Source organism: Arachis stenosperma, chromosome 6, assembly GCF_014773155.1.
Source record: "Arachis stenosperma cultivar V10309 chromosome 6, arast.V10309.gnm1.PFL2, whole genome shotgun sequence".
Taxonomy (NCBI): Eukaryota; Viridiplantae; Streptophyta; class Magnoliopsida; order Fabales; family Fabaceae; genus Arachis; species Arachis stenosperma.
In genome coordinates this window covers 21,406,423-21,428,367 of record NC_080382.1, presented here as the reverse complement: position 1 = coordinate 21,428,367, position 21,945 = coordinate 21,406,423, and the positions used below count along the sequence as shown (strand labels likewise).

Below are 21,945 nucleotides of genomic sequence, written 5' to 3'. Positions count from 1 at the left end.
TATTAGCATTGGGCCGTACATGGAATATATGGACCCACTTCTTCCTTCCCTATTTCATGCCATTCCAATATTCCATTTTCTCGGACGTGGGTAGTTGAAACTTGAAAGCCTTAGAGCGTGACCCAAGTTCCAATATTCTACCTGTTCAAAAATCAAAATCCATGCAGAGCATTTTCTGCAAGGATTCTCTCTCAGGAGAGCAGCTTTCTCTTTTAGGGAGAGTCAAGTAGAACTCTGGTTCTAATTCTTGTGATTTTTAGCTTCATCAAAATATCTCTTTCATACCCAACTTTTCATCCATTTCACTACCGCTAATTATCATACAACCAAACACCAAATCTCAACTCCCAATCTTCACTTATAAAAACAAACACTACCCGCTCCACTTCAAGGTAACACACAACCATCAGAATTTACATCATCAAACCAAACACATGGAATCCCACAACAACCTGCAATATCACGAAGAAGGGTCAACGAGCCAACAAGGAATCACGGCAAAGGCAACATATGGATTACAACAGATTAAAGGAATGACCATCACAATCAACAAGAAAGAAAAGAAGGAATATAAAGAGGCTTGCATCAACCTAGTAGGTAAAATAATAGCAGATAAAGAAATTAGTTTTAAGGCAAACAAGAATGCACTTCTGGGTATCTGGGGGAACCCGGAGGATATCTTCATTTCTGAAGTAGGAAAGAACAAACTACTGGTGAGCTTCAGGGACTAGAGAAGGAGGTTGCAAATTCTCAAGTGGGGACCTTGGTATGTCAAAAGCCATCTCCTTAACCTGCAATTATGAGGGCAAAATGCAGCTATTTATGAAGTTAGTCACGAGCTTATGGAGTTTTGGGTACAAATACATGGGGTTCCTTTGGAACACATGGTAAGAGAAACCATGAAACCATTGGCAATATGCTAGGAGCAGTGGTTGAAGTGGAGGATCCAAAAAGGGGAAATGTATTTGTCAGAACCTTCCTAAGAGTAAGCGTGGCCATAAACATTTTAAAACCCATCCCTACGGGCTTCTGGATGACTAGAGAAGAACAACCAAAAACATGGATAAAGTTCAAATATGAAAGACTCGAAGATTGCTACTGCCTGAGATGCGGTATCATAGGACATGGAAAGAAGGAATGTAAAAAGAGCTAGTAATGGCTAGCTGGGATCCTGTGAGACCTAGGTATGAACCTGGGTTAGGAGTGGACCCAGTTAGAGCAATTTTCAACAGAGGGACGAGGATGAATAAAGAAGAAAACTAAGAAGGACAAGAGGTGGAAGAAAGAGCGCGTGGAGAACACGACCAAAATATAGAGAGTGAAAGTAGGCGTACAGAAAGTAATAGAGTAGGTGAATCCAAAAGTAAACATCAAGGGTCAGAGAAGGAGGAATTTGCGGGAGAAAAGGAGACTGAAAGACTAAAAGCGATGGGGAGAGAGGAGAATGATGGCGTAATCCCTGAAAAGACGGTGAAAGACGGTGAAAGAAAAGAGAGAGAAAAACGAAGAAAATCAAAATAGAGAAAGAGGAAAAGATATTGACAGAGGAAAAGGCAACATAAAGGAACTTGGGAACCTTCTGCAAAATCTAGTGAAAAAAGGAAGGGCCAAGCATATGGGCCAACATGAAATAGGCCCAAAATAAAAAGAGACTGAATGTGAAGAAAAGAGAGAAGAAAACTATGTGGGCCTGTCCATAAAGGAAAACTTGGACAACCAAAGAGAAAGTGCAAACCACAAACCAAAAAATTCCAAGATGGATCAAAACATCAACATGGTAGACCTCTGTAACAATAGACTGAGCATGATAGAAAAGGAAAAAATCGATGAATGTCAATCCAAGGCCCCTACTATACATCAGATTTGATTAGCAAGATGGGAAAAGGAAGAGAAGAGGCTGAAGAGGAAAGCAGAAGGAAGACATATGTTATTGGAGAATATAAAAGCTGCTGAAAATTTAGAGAAAAGCAGGAAAAGAAGTTAAAAGGCAATAGCGAAATAGAAACCCAAGTCTATAACTCTACAATAGGCGAGATGTACTTCATTGAATTACCTGAGGAAGAGGAGGATGAAGAAGAAGAAGAAGATTATGAGAAGAAGAACATGACAGAAGCTTGGAAACTAGAATTAGCACAAAACATCAAGGCCCGACTAAAGCTCAAAAGGAAGAGGGAAGGAGTAGACCAAATGATGATAGAATATGGTAACCAGAAAGGTGCAACAGAAGAAGAAGAGATGAGCAGCAACAGCAAGAAAGGAAGAACACAAGTGAAAGAAGTCATGGGAGCAAAGAAAAGAATGATACAACAATTCGGAAGAGTGGACAACAACCAAATGATGGCTAAGGAGGTAGGCCTTACCATGCCCCATCCTCAGCCATGACCATCTTAAGCTGGAACTGTCGGGGCTGGCGGTGCTTGCAACAGTTTTAGAACTAAGAAATCTGTGCAAACAAATAAAGCCAACCGTAGTGTTTTTAATGGAAAATAATGCTAAGGAGTAATGTATTAAGAGCATTAAGAAGAAACTCAAATATACTAACTACCTTAATGTAGAACCCCGGGGTTTATCCGGGGGCCTCTGTTTATTTTGGAATGAAAGTATTGATCTTGATGTTTACTCTTGGTCCCATAATCTTATTACTACAAATATTGACGACATGAAAGGCAACAAATGGAAGTGTAAATTTATATACGGTAGTCCGAAATTTGCTCAAAGAAGGCTTCTTTGGAAGGAAATGGCTTAAAACCGAGATAGTGAGCTAATACCACAGCTGTTTATCGGGGATTTCAATGATATTATCAGCCAAGACGAAAAAGAAGGTCTACATCCCAAGCCAAGCAGCCAAATGGTCGACTTCAAAAATTTCATTGATGCCAACTATCTCATGGATTTAGAGCTGAAAGGGGGCAATTCACCTGGTTTAGCAACTCAAGGCATGGCTTTATTACCAAGGAAAGAATTGACCGCGGCCTAGCAAACTGGAAATGGAGGCTTATCTATCAACATGCTAGGTTCGAAACTAGGCCAGCTATAAGCTCATACCACTGCCTGCTCGTTCTTACTCTAGAGCCGAAGAAGAAATGCCCAAGATATTTCAAGTATGAAGTACATTAGGAAGATCACCGAGAATGCAAAGAAGTGGTTAGAAGAGGTTGGAATAGATGCGCAAGAGAAAGAAATAAATGGAAGAACTTGATTAAGAGAGTGGAAAGCTATAAAAAGGAGCTCAAAAGTTGGAGCAGGAGAAATTTTACTCAAGCTGAGAGGAAAATAGCAAGATTGCAGGAAGAACTCCAAAACCTCCAAAACTCAAGCATGACTGAGCAGCAGCAGGATTTGTCGCAGACCATCAAGAAGAGGATAGAACAATTATGGAAGCAAGAAGAGAAATATTAGGGTCAGAGATCAAGACTCAAATGGTCAAAATGGGGAGATAGCAACACGACCTTCTTTCATGCCACAGCTCTGCAGAGAAGGGATAGAAATAGACTTGAGAGAATAAAGGACAACAGTAAAAACTGTGTGACCGACAGTTCAGCCATAATGAGAATGATAGAAAATCACTTTTTCAACCTGTTCACTAAATCCGTAAGAGAAGGTGTAGATCAATGCATCCAAAAAGTGCCAAAAAGAGTAACACAGGAGATGAATGAAAAGCTTACAAGAGAGGTGGAGGAAGAAGAAGTATGAGAAGTTGTCTTCAGCATGGGAGGTCTCAAAGTCCAGAGCCCAGATGGTTTAAACGGAAAGTTTTTTCAAAGTCACTGGGAGGTGGTTAAGGAAGATTTAGTTGCAATGGTAAAAGATTTTTTTGAAAATCGAAAAATCCATCCAGACATAAGCGAAACCATGGTTGTGCTCATTCCCAAGGTCAAGAGACCAGAAAATCTCAATCAGGTGAGACCTATTAGCTGTTGCAATTTCATTTATAAATTAATTACCAAGATTTTGATGAAGAGACTGAAAAACATGCTTAATGACATTGTCTCACCTATCCAAAGTGTGTTTACGAGCAACAGACTCATACAAGATAACATAATAATTGTACAAGAAATATATCATAGGTTGGATAAAAGAAGAAGCAGTGGGTCAGAGAATATGGCGATTAAACTCGATATGAACAAAACTTATGACCGGATTGAGTGGAATTTTATTGAATCGGTGCTGAAAGCTTTCGAATTTCATCCAAATTGGGTAAATCTCGTCATGGAGTGCATCACCACAACGTCCTACCATTTTAAAGTGAATAGGGTTCTTTCAAGAAAAATCATTCCTAGTAGAGGACTCAGACATGGGGACCTCTTATCACCTTACTTGTTCATCCTAGTGGCAGAAGTCCTCACTATCTTGATGAAAAAAGCACAAGAGCAGGGAAGGATCAAAGGTTTTAAGATAGCACCAACTACACCTACGCTCACACACTTTTTTTTGCAGACGATTGTATTATTTTGGCTGAAGCAAATGTTAATGAGGCATACCAAATTATTTCTATCCTCAACCAATATACTGAGGCATCAGGGCAAAAAATAAACTTACAAAAGTCAGGGATCACTTTTGGCAAGCAAGTGGCCTTACAAGCTAGAGTGGACAGAGAGAAGATTATGGGCATGAGCACATGGGACAATCCGGACAAATATTTGGGATTATCAGCACATTGGGGGAGATAAAAAAGCAAAGCCTTAGCATGGATAGAAGAAACAGCAATGAGCAAACTGGAAGGATGGAAAAAAATTTACTCAATCAAGCTGGAAAAGAAACCCTCATCAAATCAATGGTTCAAGTCATTCCGGCCTATGCTATGAATGTGGTCTTATTTTCTAAAGGTTTCTGTAGAAAATTAAGTGCCAAAGCTGCAAAATTCTGGTGGGGTTCTAACAATAAGAAATCTAGCATCCATTGGAAAATATGGAGGAAGATTTGTGAAAGCAAAAGAAAAGGGGGCTTAGGCTTCAAAGATTTTCAACATCAAAATCTGACCCTGTTGACAAAGCAGGCATGAAGGATTTTAGAAGAACCAGAGGCAATTTGGGTTAAAATAATGAAAGAAAGGTTCATCTTGGGTATGGAAAAGCATCATACAAGGGAGAGATTTCTTGAGAAGTAAGGGAAAGTGGATGGTTGGTAACGGCAGAACTATCAATATTTGGGAGGATTTCTGGGCTCACGGCATGGGGAGGATTTTCAGTGGAAAAAATTAGGAGGTAAGCATAGTGGAGAGCTGATAAAACGAGGAGAAGGGTGGGACAAAGTAAAGATCAAAAGGATTTTCGATTGATATAGCCAACAAGATTCTCAGAACCCCGATAAGCTTAATAGATAGATAAGATACTCTGAAATAGTCGTATAAGTCAGATGGATGCTACTCGGTTAAGACAGGATATCATGCTGCTAGGAAGGAGGAGAACGAACAAAATTTGAATGCACCATCCACAAGTGGGGAGGATAAAGAGGTGTGGGCAGAAATATGGAAACTTCGGGTACCACAGAAAATAAAAATGTTTATGTGGAGGGCGGCTCAAAATATCCTACCAGTGGGGGCCAATCTTTTTAGAAAAAAAACTCACAAGGAATCCCATCTACCTTATTTGCTATGAGAATGTTGAAACTATAGAACATACCCTCTTGCTATGTCCCTGGACTAGGGCAGCTTGGTTTGGGACTCAATGCCAACTCAGTCAATCAACAGAAACTATCTCAACTTTTGGGAACTAGTTTCTTATGAATGTGAGAAAAATTAGAGCAGACAAGGACAAGAATCAGGACATAATGATCAGTAAAATTTCTTTTTTGTGCTGGGAGTTATGGAAAGCAAGAAACATAGCTTATTTTCAGAATATAACAGTCGATCCAAAGACTATAATCAGAAGAGCCAGCGCAATGGAAAAAAATTTACAGTAGCAACCAATGATGAGAAACAAATAGCAACAAATACTAAAATGGCAAAGAAAAGGAGAGCAGCTACCTAGAAATCACCACCAGGAGAGTGGATCAAGGCCAATGTGGATGCAGGCTTCAATCGCAACTCAGGAGAAGGAGCAATAGCAACAATGATCAGAGATAACAGGGGGAGACTCCTCATGGGTCCTACGAACAGAATCATGGCAAGCTCAGCCCTAACAGCAGAGGCAACAATGATTAGAAATGCAGTCATCCTAGCCAGAAACCTTAGGTTAAATAAAATTTTAATTGAATCAGATAGCTTTCTCATGGTACAAGCTCTAAAATCAAACAACATAGGAGGCGAATCGGAACCCACTCTAAGAGATATTCTAGACTAGATAAAAGAAATAGAGAATTGTGGACTTACCTAGACCCCCAGGGAGGGGAACCAACTGGCACACATGGCGGCAGCAATGGAAGCGGAGCGAAAGATTGATAGGAATTAGCCTGGGAACCCGCCTAATCCGATACAGGACATACTTCGGAAGGAGGCTCCACTACAACAAATATGGCCTTTAGCAACGGTCAAAAACCGTTGCCGTAGATTGATAAACCGTTCCCAAAACTTTAGGCAACGCTTTGGCAACGGTTTTTGACCTGTGGTATATGTAGCCGTTACCAATGCTCAAAGGCAACGGTTTTTTACCTAAGGCAACGGTAACAGAAAAACCGTTGCCACAGTTAGTGGCATAGACAACGGTTTTAACGGAAAGTTTTAGACAACGGTTTTGATCCGTTACTCAATAAGCAACGGTTTCGAACCGTTCCTATTAACATGACAATGGTTTAAAACCGTAACTGGATAGGCAACGGTTTTAAACTGTTGTGGTTTTATTATTCACATAGCCAACGGTTTTAAACCGTTACCGTTGGTGCCAGGTTTCAGCAACGGTTTTAAAACCATTGCCAATTTATCTTCATCTAGGACAACAGTTTTAAAGCATTACCATTGATGTCGTTTTTCGGCAACGGTTTTAATACCATTGCCATTTTATAGTCATCTAAGACAACGATTTTAAAGCGTTGTACGTTGGAGTCGTGTTTTGGCAACGGTTTTATTATGTAGTCATCTTTGACAACGGTTTTAACACCATTGTCTTTTGTAACTATTGACAACGGTATTTTCTAATTATATAATTCTTTATTTATAATAATTTTCTCATATAGCATTGAAATTAATATTCCAACTAATTTTTAGTGTCAATAGATTAATCTTCCAACTATTTGAATCAAATCACTAAAGAAAACTAATTGAACATTTGATTTATAACTTGAATCAAATCACTAAAAAGAACTAATTGAACATTTGATTTATAACATATTCTATAAGATTCATACATATTTGTTACCTATAAAAAAAAGATTTTAGAAGTCAAATAAACTAAGATACTTTAAAATCACACAATAAAAGTCTAAGTCATAACAATATCTAATCATAAATAGAAGAGATTTGAGCTTCTTTGCATCCTCAATGCTTTCACCACAGCTCCCTTTACAGCAACAACCCAACCACTCAATGAACCTGCACAACACAACCCAGGGAAAAAAAGAAAAAAAAGAGTATAATCAGAGTATTATAGATACCTCAAAAAACTAAAGTTAATTGCACAAAATGAATGACAAACATACAAACAAGAGCAGAACCACAAGCTAGTAGGGTCATCCCTATATTTCCAAACAACCACAAAGTCCCAGGCTTTGGCCTCAACAAAGGGCCTAAGCCACTCTAAAACTGCAGAATCACTCATTGTTTCTTTCTTCCTATGAATATAATACAGCCTTTGTGTCACTTATTATTATATATATAGTAAGCTGATACAAGTTTTAACGGTTTCACAATTTCACAAGCACATGGTGTGCACAACAATTTTCCAGACCAAATAATTGGGTGGGACAAGTGTATCATTCTATTCAATACAAATATATCTCTGATATGTATATATATAGTGTGAATCCTACAGCTGCAAGAAGATCGGAGCCCAGAAAAAGAAAAAAGCAAGTTGTTTTTTACTGACATATTATGACAAGCGGGTACAAAGTTTCAAGAAGTTGCAGTGAGAGCAACCCACAACTGCACAAGCACAAACACATCTACTCTTAACCAATGAAATTATAAATTAAACCTTCGAGACATGTCTCAGTTAACTTGATGAGTGTTTTCGAACATATTTTAAGATAGTAGTAGAGATCTTCCAAATAAAAACACAAAAATATTGACAGAAATTATGCTATCTTAGGACAAAAACACAAAATATTGACAGACACAAACTTGTTTGAAGAAAGAGACAGATACATGGATATAAAAAGAGACATGACCATTTTGTCTTATCTCCTTTTTTATATTTTCTATTGAGATGCTTAGCAAACTTGGAGTTAATGGTGGAACATAACCTATTCGGCCAATGAGCGTTGTGTCAACCAGTGAAGCAACAGGATCAGCTGTCAAAGCCATAGCAGAAGGCACTGCAATTGACAATATTTTCCAACCAATGTTGTCTGCTTTGAAAATAAGTCTGCAGTAAGAAGAAAATAAAAAAAAGTCAAAAATTACACCTGTAGAAGAGAAATAATGAAGTAGCAATGAAAATTAGTAGCTGGTATCCCTAAATATACTGCAAATTAGAATTTTGCTCCCATCTTCTGCTGAAATGAGTTTGTCAGCCATATCAAGGAAGCCAAATTAAGTTTTCTACTTATGAAACCAACATGAAGAGTTGTCGATAATAGGGACACTAAAATGATACTAGATAGTAGAATTCAGACGCCAAAAATATGTTCTCCATATAATATATATATATATATATATATATATATATATATATATGATTTAATACTGGCCTAAAAATCAAAGCATAGTATCAATGATCAAGGAACAGTTATAACAAGTTGATAGAGCATGTGGAAGCGCTTAAAAGTATAACAACCAAGTAAATTGCAGTTGCTGCTCTGAAATCCACCTAGCCATAATTTATGTATGGAAAATTGCAGAAAGTAGCCCAACCAAAAATCAAGAACAAATTAGAAATTATAACAAAAATCAGAATACAAACACTAAACAGTAAATACTAAATAACAGCACAAAAGAGAATCAAAACCAAAAACAGAATAGCAATAAATTATTGAATCAACAACAAATTAAATGCAAAAATAGCAGCAGCTATCAGAACAGAAAGCAGTGACAGATAGTGACCAAAACAGCCAGCATTATACCAAATCAATATTCAAATCAAAACAGAAACCAAATCTATTAAACTCACAGAACAAGAGACACTTGAGTTACTTAAACAGAGGTTGAGCCACAATGGGAGGCAGAGAACCAGTGACAGGGCAAGATTCAGAAGCAGTGACGTCCAGAGGGACGACGGCGTGACATCAGAAGCAGCAAAGCAGAAGCAGAAGCTTCGATGGCGGCAGCTCGCGGATACAGGGACGCTCCTCTGCAACGGCGACGACAGTGCTGGCGCGAACTCCATGAACAGCGACGACGGTGCTGGCGCGGACTTCACGAACGGCGACGGCGAAGGTTCCCTCCGTCCTCGCGTTCGGCCTCTGTCTCTCCCCTCATTAACTCTGCGCGCCTCTGTCTCTCTTACCTTCGTGACCGGCGGCTCGGTGGCAACACAGCGGCGGCGATGGGCAGAATGGTGACGACGTGACGGCGGCTCCATGTCTTCCTCTCTTCGTCATCTCTGTGTTTGTGTTTGGTGTTATGTGTGTGTTGTGTTTTATGTGAAGAGAGGGGTTGAGGGAAGTGTGGGTGGCGGCATCTGAGGGGTGTGGGTTATGGGTATAATTAGGGTTAGATAAAAATTAGGGTTAGGTTATGATTGATTTGGGAATTTTTGGATGAATTAGAGTAGGATAATTTTAATAAAATTAGGGTATAGAATATTAATTTAAAATTTAATTTAATTTTTTAAAATTATTTTTTAAAAAATATTATTTGTGGTATTAATTTACTAATTAGCTTTCAATTAAGTATTTTAATTTAAAATTATAAGATGATATAATTAATTTTTTTTATTCATAAAACTTAAATTATTAATTACAAAAATATCAATTATTTAAATAAAATCATATAAACTTTTTATTATTTTACAACCATTAAGCTTTATAATTTAAATATAGAAAATTATTCAATAATTATAAATCAAATAAAAATTCTAATTTAAATAGTCAAAACCTTATTATTTTTAAATTTCTAAAATTTAAATTATAAATAAGAAAATATTCAATAATTGTAAAGTTTGGTAAAAACCTTAATTTAGTTTATTGCTATAACTTAATGAAAAATTAAACTTCAACAACATTATAAAAATCGTTGTCTAAAATTATCTAAGGGAACGGTTTTAAAGTGTAGCAACTTTGGCAACGGTTTTTAAGTGTATCTTTTGTATAGTTATTTAAACAACATTAAAAAACCGTTGCTTAAAATCAAATTCTAGTAACGGTTATAAAATCGTTCTTTAAAATAGTCAAAGAGAACGGTTTTATTTTGTTGCTATAAAATAATGAAAACTGAACTTTAACAGTAACATCGTAAAAAACCGTTGTCTAAAACTATCTAAGAGAACGGTTTTAAGGCGTTGAACATTTTGGCGTTGCTAAAGCCCATATTATAAATTTATTTTAGCTTTATGTGTTCAAAATATAATATTTTTTATATATTTATAATAATATATAATATTTATAATACATTTATTTCAATTTTATTTTTTTAAAATAATATTTGTTATTTATTTATAACAATAGGTTTTGAGTATTTTATAAATCCAGTAATTATAGAAAAAATATTTTCAATTTATATAATTATCTGAAATTATTTTTATTAGTATTGTTTAATTTGTATAATTATTTAAATAATATTAGAAAATGGTTGTTTCATAAATAATTGTTGTAATGGTTGTAAAACCGTTCTTTAAAATAGTCAAAGAGAACGATTTTATTTTGTTACTATAGCATAATGAAAAAATGAACTTCAACAGCAACACTGGAAAAACCGTTGTCTAAGACAATCTAATGGAACGGTTTTAAAGTGTAGCATTTCGGCAATGGTTTTAATGTGTTTCTTTTGTGCAATTATTTAAACAACAATCGAAAACCGTTGCTTAAAGCCAAATCATGGTAACGGTTATAAAACCGTTCTTTAAAATAGTCAAACAGAACGGTTTTACTGTGTTGCTAGAAATTGATGAAAAATGAAATTCAACAGTAACACTTTAAAAAACCGTTGTCTAAACCTATCTAAGAGAACGGTTTTAAGGCGTTGCAAAATTTGGCGTTGCTAGAGGCCATATTTGTTGTAGTGCTCGTCTAACTAGCAGGATTGGATCGAACCCATTTGCAGGTTAGGTGTAGGCTCCAAACACAATTGAGCAGTAGACAAATAAAGGAAAGCAGCTTACATCGGGGCTTTGGGGAAGGAAGACACAAATCATTCAAGAAAGCTCCATGAGGCATCAAATTGAAAGGAATAGAACAAGGGAGGATCAATAGATCAACGCAGAGAATCAGAGACAAAATGCAGGCCATCTCGCATTTGAATTTAGAACAGCAGGGATGTCCGCTCTCGAGATTGCTCTCTCTGCCTTGGATTTAAGGAGCAGCTCCACAACACAAGACGACGAAGCCCAGGAGAACCGTTCCGAGCTACGACGAAGGGAAAGCACAAACGAAGCAGCACTGAGAATCCTCAGCCGCAATTGAAGTTCCAAAGCATCTGCAGGAGTTGAAAGTGGCGCCATATACCATGCAGTGGAAGCACACCATGAATATTTAAACCATTTCATCTTCTTCGGTTAGAGCACAGCTTTAACTTTTGTTGTGGAACCGGGGCAGGCCTTTCCAAATCGGTTTCCTTTAGAAGCTGTAGCCCCAAACCAAAAAAAATCTACATTTTCTCTGATCCAAAAAATTTATTTCATTCCAATATTCCAACCTTCCATTTTTATTTCAATATTTCCCATCTATTAGATTTAAATTAGTGTTTCAAATAGATACTAAATTGAAATATATACAAATAACATGCATAAAAATAAGACACATTTTATAGGCATATATATATGGTGAGTTCTACGGTGGCATGGAAATAGGTGGTCAAGAATGGCTTATATTTGACTGTTCAATAGTCATATGACACCTGTGGAGTGGTCAGTGTATCCAATGAGTGTATGAAACTTTAGTCAAACTTGGAAGTTATTGTAGTTTGCCTGTGTGGTTTACCTTGGAGGTGTTTGAGAGATTTTTTTTCTTTGGGTCAGGTGAATTTTTTTATTTTAAATTTTGAATTTAATTTTGATGCACGGTGTAAAATATTTTATACAATTTTGTCATCACATTTATTTTTTTGAATAACTATTCACGCAGTTAATTTGATAGTTATTTTTGCTAATGTAATATTATGTGATCGGATGCACATGTAAAACGGTTTTACATTGACAGTATATGAAATTTTACACCGTCGTACAATTAATTCTATCCTTTGAATAATCATTCACACAGTGTTGCCAATAAAAGCAATAATTACTTTTAATAATATGGTATTACGTAATTAGATATACGTATAAAATTGCTTTACACTTACCGTACATATCAAAATTATTTTTTTTTAGATAGTTGATGTTTTTATCAAAATAATGTGAAAACGTGTGTTATTAGTAACACTTGTATGAAATCATTCAAATTTTACGAGTTAAATTTTTTTTTTATAATTTGTATAATTGTTTTAATAGTTTTTTCTAAAGATTTATATTTTAATTTATTAATTTTTATTGCTAATTATTTTATTTTTAGTCCAAAAAATTTTGTACATTTATAATTTTTTTGAATGAAACCTACCATAAAATGAAGATTTTAAAAAAATTATTTTGTATCGATTTAAGAAATTTAATGTTATTTAAATCAATATTAGTTAAAAGCATTTATTTATAATTTATTAATTTAGATAATTTAATTATTTGTTATTTTAAATTTTTTAATTTATTTGTTGAGTCAATTTTATTCGATCATAATTAACATTTTTATTATTAATTAATTTTTGTTAAAACGATTTATATTTGTAGTCAAATAAACAACTTATAAATCGTAGTCTTGATTTTTGTTTTTTTTTTAATTTATTTTAGCTGAAATTTATTATTTCAAAAAATATTATGTCAATAAATACAGTAAAATATTTTTATAAATACTTAAAAATAGACATATATACCATTACGATTTTATTTGGTAACCGAAGGCTTAGCGAATTTACTGTGTCAGCAGAGTCAACAGATTTATTCTTTTACTCATTTAGGCCATGTGTCATTCAGAAGTTGGATCTTCCACTTTAGCCACCTTAGCCATGAATTCTCTTCATTCACCAGAGATCACCTATATATATAGCCTTTTCTTTATTCTGAAAAGCATTATTTGACCAGACTACTACAAAATTATGAGACCAAATTGTTCATGTTTGCTGCTGAAAAGTAGTACAACGTTAACAGAAGAACTAGCCCAACTAACCTAAGTTAGCAATTACTTATATATTAACAACTCAAAATATAAGCCTCTAACCTAATTACATAACATAGTGGCATAGTGCGATGTTAGATTCGGTGGCAAGTTGGAATTTCCTAAATTCCAAAGGCAAAGGGACAGTAAGAAAAGCAATGAATATGACCATGTATGTGCTAAGTGCTAATGCACATAATCATCATCATATTCATATATACATGTACATGTGTTCTCCAATAATAATAATAATGCAATGCTAGCTCCAAAGCCTAGCTAGCTAAGCTTCTTCATCGTGTCCCCTTTCTTCGAAAAGTGTTGTTTGGTCAATGACAATCCAAACAAAATACCTATCACTCTATCAGGCTATCATACAGCCTAACGTGTTTTTTTTTCCCCTTCCAATTATTGCAGAAAATTCTCCTTACTTTGACCACCATGATTATGTCTCTAACTCTCTAAAGCATGTTTACCTAGCTATAAACTAAATTAACATAGTATATGTAGAACAAAGAGAAGAGGAAGAATTTGATTTGAACAATAATGAGAACGAATCTAACTAAGTTTATTTATCGGGTAGAAATGTTATAGATGAAACAAATAAAGAGAAGAGTTTTGCTAATACGTGTTTTAAAAATACCTTTTAAGATAAATTGTGTTAATTATTTGAATATATTTTTTCTTGAAACTTGAAGGTTTTTTATGTGTTTTAAGAAAATTGTTAAACGCATTATAAATAGTTGATTCGATGATATATGTGTTCAAATGTGTCCTTAAAATTGTATGCTGATATAATATAATTTTGCATTTCATATTTTATCTATTATCTATTTTTACTACTAATATATTTATTTACCTTATTTATTTTATGCTATATGACTGTTATTAATTGGGTTAATTAAGCTATTATATATGCACAATGCTACTAATAAATAATAATGTTCTCATGTCTTGCAAAAAAATTACCCCTTGCATTGTTTATAGAAATTATGGAAAAAAATTTCCGGGCATGGTTGCGTCATATATAGTGCGATGGAAGGATGAGGGGTCAATGTTAGGTGCATGTACACCTACTTTTTTAATTTATGGATATTGTCTACGTCACATGAATAGTCAACTCCTTCAAACTCGAATAATTTACTTTGTAATTTTGTAGTTAATCTTTTACATCTTATAAATAATTTATTTTGCATGGCCGAGCAACAACCAAAAATCCAACAACCAAAATGCATCTCTAGTTAACCAAAATATTTAATAATAAAAAAATTATTAGAATTTATTTTATTTAATATTTATTAATTATTATTAAAATTAATAAATATTAAATAAAATAAATTTTAATTTTTTGTCTTCTTAATATTATTATCTAATTAATTAGCTTTCATAATTGACTACAACATAGCAATTAATAACATATTAACTTAAACATCAAATATATTTATTATTATCTTATTTATTGCACATTTTAATATCGGTCATGTTATACATCCATGTAATTTTTCATCCAAGTCCATCCAAACTGACTCAACACAAAAAAGAATCCAATTCCATTAAATGAGCGTGTATTCACTCGTCCGAACCCCAAAACGTTTAACATTCATTCACGTCTTCATAATGAAACAACATTTCTTCTTCAATCTCGAAATCGCCATTGGAAAAGTTCAAACCTCTCTCAAAATCTCTCAAACCTCCATCATTCTCTACTGTGGAAACTGCTCCTACTCCAAAATCGCGTCAAGCTTTCGAAAGGAAGAAGAAAAAATAAACAAAAACAAGAACAGAGACTCCGCAAGGTATGAGAAAAACTGTCGTTATTATATTCATTTAATTTCTCTCAAAACTCACGTTTCTCCTAGTTCGATTTAAGGTTTAGTGGATTGAGTTGCTTCATTTAATAGACCGGCTTATTCTAAATCCATTTTTATTGTGTAATTAGGGCATATGAATAGAAAATGTATTGTTATTTTCTTTCTGTGATATATTGATCGGTTCATTGATCTTGGTCATTTTGATTCACTTAATTGTTAGTGTGTTCAGTTGAGTCCTTGTGCATACAGAAATATTTTTCTTGATGATTAAATGTTTATCACATTTTATTCAGCACATGAATGTTGTTTGGTTCAGTGGAGTTGCTCATTTTGATTCACTTGATTGTTAGTGTGTTCATTTGAGTCCTTGTACATGCAGAAATATTTTTCTTGATGATTGAATGTTTATCACGTTTTATTCAGCACATGAATGTTGTTCAGTTCACTAGAGTTGCTCATTTTGATTTACTTGATTGTTAGTGTGTTCAATTGAATCCTTGTGCATGCAGAAATATTTTTCTTGATGATTGAATGTTTGTCACGTTTTATTCAGCACACAAATGTTATTCGATTCAGTGGAGTTGCTCATTTGGATTCAGTTGATTGTTAGTGTGTTCAGTTGAGTTTTTGTGCATGCAAAAATATTTTTTTTGATGAATGAATGTTTACATTTTATTCAGCACATGAATGTTGTTCGGTTTAGTGAAGTTGCTCATTTTGATTCACTTGATTAAAATGTGCATGCTTGTGCTTGTCAGTGTATTGAGTGAATTATTGACCAAATTTTTTTGTCCTTACAACAAAAATGAAGAAGACAATGGAATAAGACTCCCGAAGTCATTTGTTACCCTCTCCAATCCTTATTGTAAATTCACATATGAGAATTTAGATAATAAATAGGATATACTTTGTTTGACTGGTTGTAATTAACACTATTTTGTTTAACTTGTTTAAGAAAACAAACACTACTTATTTCAATATGTGTGTGTGTGTGTGAATATTAATGTAAATGTTATTGAAAATCTAATGTTAATGTATATATCTGATTTAAGATGGATTAGTCCTTATCTTGTCGATTTGAGATGTTAATATATATATCTGTTAGAACTGTCTGAATGTTATTTTGTTCCAGGTTCACAGTGAATGAAAATTAGGGTATTTATCAAACATTAATAGCCCTAAAAATCCAAATAAACTAAAATTAATACACTGGATGGACAAAAAAAGTGCATATATCACTATTAAAAAAATGTCTTTATCAGTATTCAGTTTTAAAATAGCTTTCTGCATAATGAATCGAACACGTTATTAAGGTGAATCAACTGTATAGTGCTAAATGAATGGAACATTATACATTATATAAAATAAAATTTAAAACGGCTTTCTGCATAATGAACTGAAGAAGTTATTAAGTTGAATCAACTGTATAGTACTAAATGAACGAAACATTATCCATTATATAAAATCAAATTCAAAACACCTATGTCTACAATTTAGAGATTATCAATTCAATTCAATTCAGAACACCTACGTATATTCAATTTAATTCAATTCAATTTAGCAATTGTATTCCATTCAATTCGAATAAAAAAATAATCCAAAAGAGTGCTTGGATGGACTTAGAGAAATAAATTTATGAATCTAATATAAAAGACTCGGCCTTTAATATTTCATCTAGAGATGTTAAAGAATTTTACTTATTGAGAAGCTTGGAAAAAAATAGCAACACAACAAAATTCAATGAGAATAACGTGGTGCAACTCATAGAAACTAATTACTTTGACGCGCTTGCTCCTTGTGTGCATATAACAGAGATTATTTGTAATAAACTAGTGGATCACTTGAAATGGAGACTTGGGAGAAAAGATATATATTTGCAATAAACAGCTTTCTGCATAATGAACTGAATACGTCATTATGGTGAAACAAATGTATAGTACTAAATGAATGGAATATTATCCATTATATAAAATCAAATTCAAACAGCTTTCTGCAGAATGAACCGAACACGTTATTATGGTGAAACAATTGTATAGTACTAAATGAACAAAACATTAACTATTATATAAATTCAAAATACTTGTCTACAATTGAGAGATTTCAATTCAATTCAATTCAATTCAGAACATATGCGTACATTCAATTCAATTCAATTCAATTTAATAATTTAACAATTGCATTCCATTCAATTCGATTAAAAAAAATCCAAACCTCATCCACTTGATTTGTTTCAGAAGAATAATCCAAAACGCTCTTATTCAATTGATTTAAAGTTGAATCATTTATTGTTTTAATAGAATATTGAAATCTAAAAATGAAGAAGATAAATCCACAAAATCGAAGAAGAAAACAAAGAAGAATAGGAAGAAGAAGGATGAGCAGCAGAGAAAAACAACGAGCAGAAGAAAAGAAAAAAGAAGAAGAACGACGAGTAGCAAAGATTGCAGATCCGAACATTACAATGCAAATCGTTAACGTTGAAGAAGAGAAGAGGAAGAAGAATGTTTACGTTGAAGAAGAGGTTTATCTGTTATGTTGATAGTAAAAAAAGAGGGGCGCACGTATATTTCACATAACTTGGGAGAGGGGGAGGCACGTTAATGAAAAACTACTTAAATGACTTGGATAAGTATTTTATATGGATGTGGAGCATTATTATTTTAATATAATGAATTATAAAATTTTAGAAAAATTATTACCACAAAAAATTAACTATTACGATAGAAAAATCTAAAATATAAGATTTTGTCTCTAGAATCTAGAGATTTATAGTATTTAATTAGTGATTCACTAATATTTTTGCCTGTAATAACACTTGTAACCTAATTAGGTATCTAATGAAAGATATAGTCAAAGAAAAAGTATAAGTAAATAATAAAAATATTAAATAATATGAATAATGGATATATTGAATGTTTAATTTACTAGGTATACGAATAGTTATCTTAATATTAAAATTTAAGTGGATAATTTAAAAATGTAATGTATTTTTACTTTATTGAATCAATTTTAAAATTGATTATTCACATAAATTATTATTTACCTAACAAAATCCATAGTCAAAACACTTTTTAGTTTATACATGATGTTACATACATAGTTATAGTAATAAGAGACAATATGACTTTGATCAAGACTTGTAAGATTCTTTTATACACATTGTTACTACAAATTTCTCACATAGTTAATTTTTCACCCTCTAATCTTAATATAATGTAAAAGTTAAAACAATAATAAAGATACAGGATCAAGTGATATACGAGCAAGAGAATCCTGCATTTCTCTCCTTCCAAATTTCAACAAGAAAGCACCTTGTAAACAACCACAAAACAGGGTAGGATGGCGCGTGGATTGAAAACAACCAACTCTTCAAGGTTAGAGTAGATCCCGGCACTGCCTGCAATAGAATCATAGCCCCCACTAGCCGAGACTCCGTCGTCCTCTGGCGGCGCGTCCTCTGGCACGCGCCTGACCCTGCCAGCAATGACACGGCAAACCAACATTGCCCTTGGGGCGCCACAATGCCCTGCCAGCGAGTCATGTGCCCTACCGCTACTGGCTGTGGTCTTCACCCCCTTTCCACCGCCTTGAAACCCGTGCCTAATTATTAAAGTTGGTTAGTTATAAAATTATAGATTTAGGATACAGGATAAATCAATGGTTAGTGAAAATTTTTTAATATTTTTATTTAAATGAAAATTCACGTACATTTGATTTTATGAAAATTCACGTATATTTAATTTGAGTAAATTTTTATTTAATAATTTTTAATTATTAATTTCATGTAAAGTTGACTTTTGATACGTAAAGATTGATAAAGTCTAAAGTTATTTAGCAGAGGAGATTGAGTTATACCTTATGACAGTGCATACGCCACAACCGGGAATGGCAGTGCAAAGGGCAGTGGATCCCTGTGCCCCAAGTGGGCAGGTCAATGTGGTGCAATGGAACCTCAAGAGTTCGTTGCCATCGGCTGCGCACCTGGGGTTTTTCTTGCTACTATTCTGTGCACGCGACTTCACGCTGTCCCTGCACTCCTCAAACCGTTGGATGGTGCGTTGACTGTTCTGGACCTTCAGTATCCGTTCGATCTTGCATATCGAGTTGTCCTTCTTTAGCCAGCTTGATTTGAAGATTATTTCCACTATGTTCCGACCTGAATCCTCTGGACCCAGCTCCCAAACTGTTCAATCAAATTCAATTTTATGAATCACATTCACATGCCCAAAATAATTTGAATTTTTTACTGCATTCAAAATGTTACATAGTTACATAGAGTTAAGATAAGAAGACAAAATGATATGATTACAAACAGAGTAGTACTAGATAGTTACTTGAATTAGCAATGTATGACATTTGTCAGGTTCGCAATGAAGATATGGCATTTGAATATGGAAGCAGATCATTTAATTGCGTTACAGAAGACAGCTGTGATATATGTATCATATTAGTGTATGTATCTGTATGTGTGTGTGTGCACGTTAAATCACTCATTCAACGCTTTTAATATGCACTGTACTAATCTGTAATCTCTCAATTGGTGTGAGAGGCACAGTAATAAATAATTTATTTTTCTTTTTTTTTCCCTCTAAGATATGATTCATGAATACTGAATAGTATGCAATAATCTATATAAAATTAACATTGAGTGCAAGATGATCGGCAAAGTGTTGTTTAAAGCAACTCATTAACATGATGACATGCATGGAATGGTCAACCATTTAGCACCATGTCTCAAATTTCAAAGCTTACTTTTGTGTTTTTAACCTTTTAATTAACCCCACAGAGGCACAAACATGTTCAAGCACAAGACATGCAATTATTCACTCAAACTATTGAGATAATACAAAAATTTGCTGGCGTGTTTCAACAATTGCCACCAGATCTAATCATCCAACTACAGTTAAGTTCATTGGAATAAGAGTTTTCATTTTGCTCAGTAAAGTGAAAAATTGCATGATGAAAAGTTAAAGGGTGTGTCTTAGCTTTATGGAAATAAAATAGGAATTGTACTAATAACATGCACCAAGTAGCAAACATGAAACTGGTGCTTTTGAAGATAAAAACAAATAATATACCTTGTTGTTGTAGTGACTTGTGATATATAAATTTTTAATAAAATGATTATTAAGGGGTCAAATTATGAATGAGACATGTGTCTACATTTTACACACTTTGAAAGCAAATTAATTAAGAATTTCTCAATCAACTTAGCTAGCTAGGTAGCGGTGCGTGCTTGAAGGGAGAAATCAATTCGCATAGTAAATACACTTCAAAAAGGAATCAATCTTTTCTGTCATTAAGAAGGAAACGTGAAAAGAGGGCAAGCAATTAAAGAGAAGGGGTCAAAAAGAAAAAGAGTAGTAAGATATGTAAGGACAATATTGAAGAGTGAAAAAAGATGGTACCAGCATGACGAACAGCTTGATGAAGCTCTAAGCTTTCCATCTTAGGGAACACCTCTCCACACTCTGAACAAGCACACACGCTGCTCCTTGGAATTGGTAGCCTGAATTGTATTTAATTTTCCAATCGTATTAATACTATATTAATTAATCTCTTAAATTCTATAATAAAAAAACTAATAAGCCACTAATAATTTTTTCATACTATAGTTTAATTTATAAAGAAAACATTATTAATTGATTTTTTATAAACATGGCACATGCATACTTAAATAGTAATGATATATATGAGATGTCGGTGTAATGTTCCATCAGTATAGTAACTAAGAAAAAGATTGCATTATATTGATTGATATGATACCTGCTAGGGTCAATGATCATGTGACATTCATAACACCCAGACAGCTTCCTAAACTGCATCCCTTTAGAAGATGATGGCGTGTAGGTTGCTCCACCATTGGATTTCCCAGATGACCTTCTTGATGATTTTGCGGCAGGTTTTCTACTCAACAAACCAGTTTCTTGCTGCCCAAGTGAGCTACTCTCAGGTGAAGAGTTATCAGCTCTGTGAACAACTCTAGTGTTTCCATGAACAACATCTCTGAAGCTGCATATGGAGCTGCAAGATGAACCCATCATGCTCTTTGACGATGAAGGATCATGCACTCTTGACCCTTCAACTTGCTTGCAAGATATCAAGTTCTTGATTTGCTCCCATGAAGATGAAGAAGAAGAAGAAGAACCTTGTTTTTCTTTCTGCTTCTGCTTTTGATTCTGCTTGTGTTTCTGCTTCTGCTTATTATTAATCTTATTCTTACCATTGTTGTTGTTGGGAAGGGAGTGTTCAGGCAAGAGTGCTAGGAGGGCCATTAGAGTGGAGGTTAAGCAAAACTACTCCTCTCTTTTTCATACAACAGAGTTTACAAAATTCTATGTTGTTTATGTGAATTGAGCAGAGAGAAAGAGAGTCATAAATTGGAGGAGGATGCAGGGTTCTGTGGAATGTGGTGGTGTGGGACACAGAGGAGAGGGACCTTAATTAATGAATTCATTCATTATTGTTTATAATATATAGCATCACAAATTCACAACTTATTGTGTTATTATTATATTATACTTTTATTTGCATACTTGCTATTATAGTTTCTTGCTTTGGACCTACAAACACGTGAAATTATTATAAGATTATGTATGTATTTACATAATAATTGAAAATACAAATACCAAAAATCCTCACCAAATTAATTATAGTATAAAATATAAATTAAATAATATATATTTATATTCAAATATATATTTTTTAT

General features: G+C 33.9%; 1 protein-coding gene across 1 annotated transcript; it reads right to left on the bottom strand.

The window, feature by feature from the left end:
* Positions 1 to 18,361: 18,361 nt before the first annotated feature.
* LOC130935940 (uncharacterized) lies at positions 18,362 to 21,650 on the bottom strand. Its single transcript, XM_057865874.1, has 4 exons — positions 21,003 to 21,650; positions 20,645 to 20,745; positions 19,092 to 19,419; positions 18,362 to 18,836 (listed from the first exon to the last, which is right to left on the bottom strand). Exons 1-4 carry the CDS (start codon positions 21,509 to 21,511, stop codon positions 18,533 to 18,535), a joined length of 1,242 nt encoding a protein of 413 aa, XP_057721857.1. The 5' UTR covers positions 21,512 to 21,650; the 3' UTR covers positions 18,362 to 18,532.
* Positions 21,651 to 21,945: the final 295 nt, after the last annotated feature.

What these genes read in the sequence shown, in the direction of transcription:
- LOC130935940 (XM_057865874.1), bottom strand. Translation starts at nt 21,511, where the DNA reads ATGGCCCTCCTAGCACTCTTGCCTGAACACTCCCTTCCCAACAACAAC. An exon ending in ATGATCATTGACCCTAGCAG is followed by an intron (nt 20,746 to 21,002) that starts GTATCATATCAA and finishes AATACAATTCAG; the next exon opens with GCTACCAATTCCAAGGAGCA. An exon ending in TCAAGCTGTTCGTCATGCTG is followed by an intron (nt 19,420 to 20,644) that starts GTACCATCTTTT and finishes TTGATTGAACAG; the next exon opens with TTTGGGAGCTGGGTCCAGAG.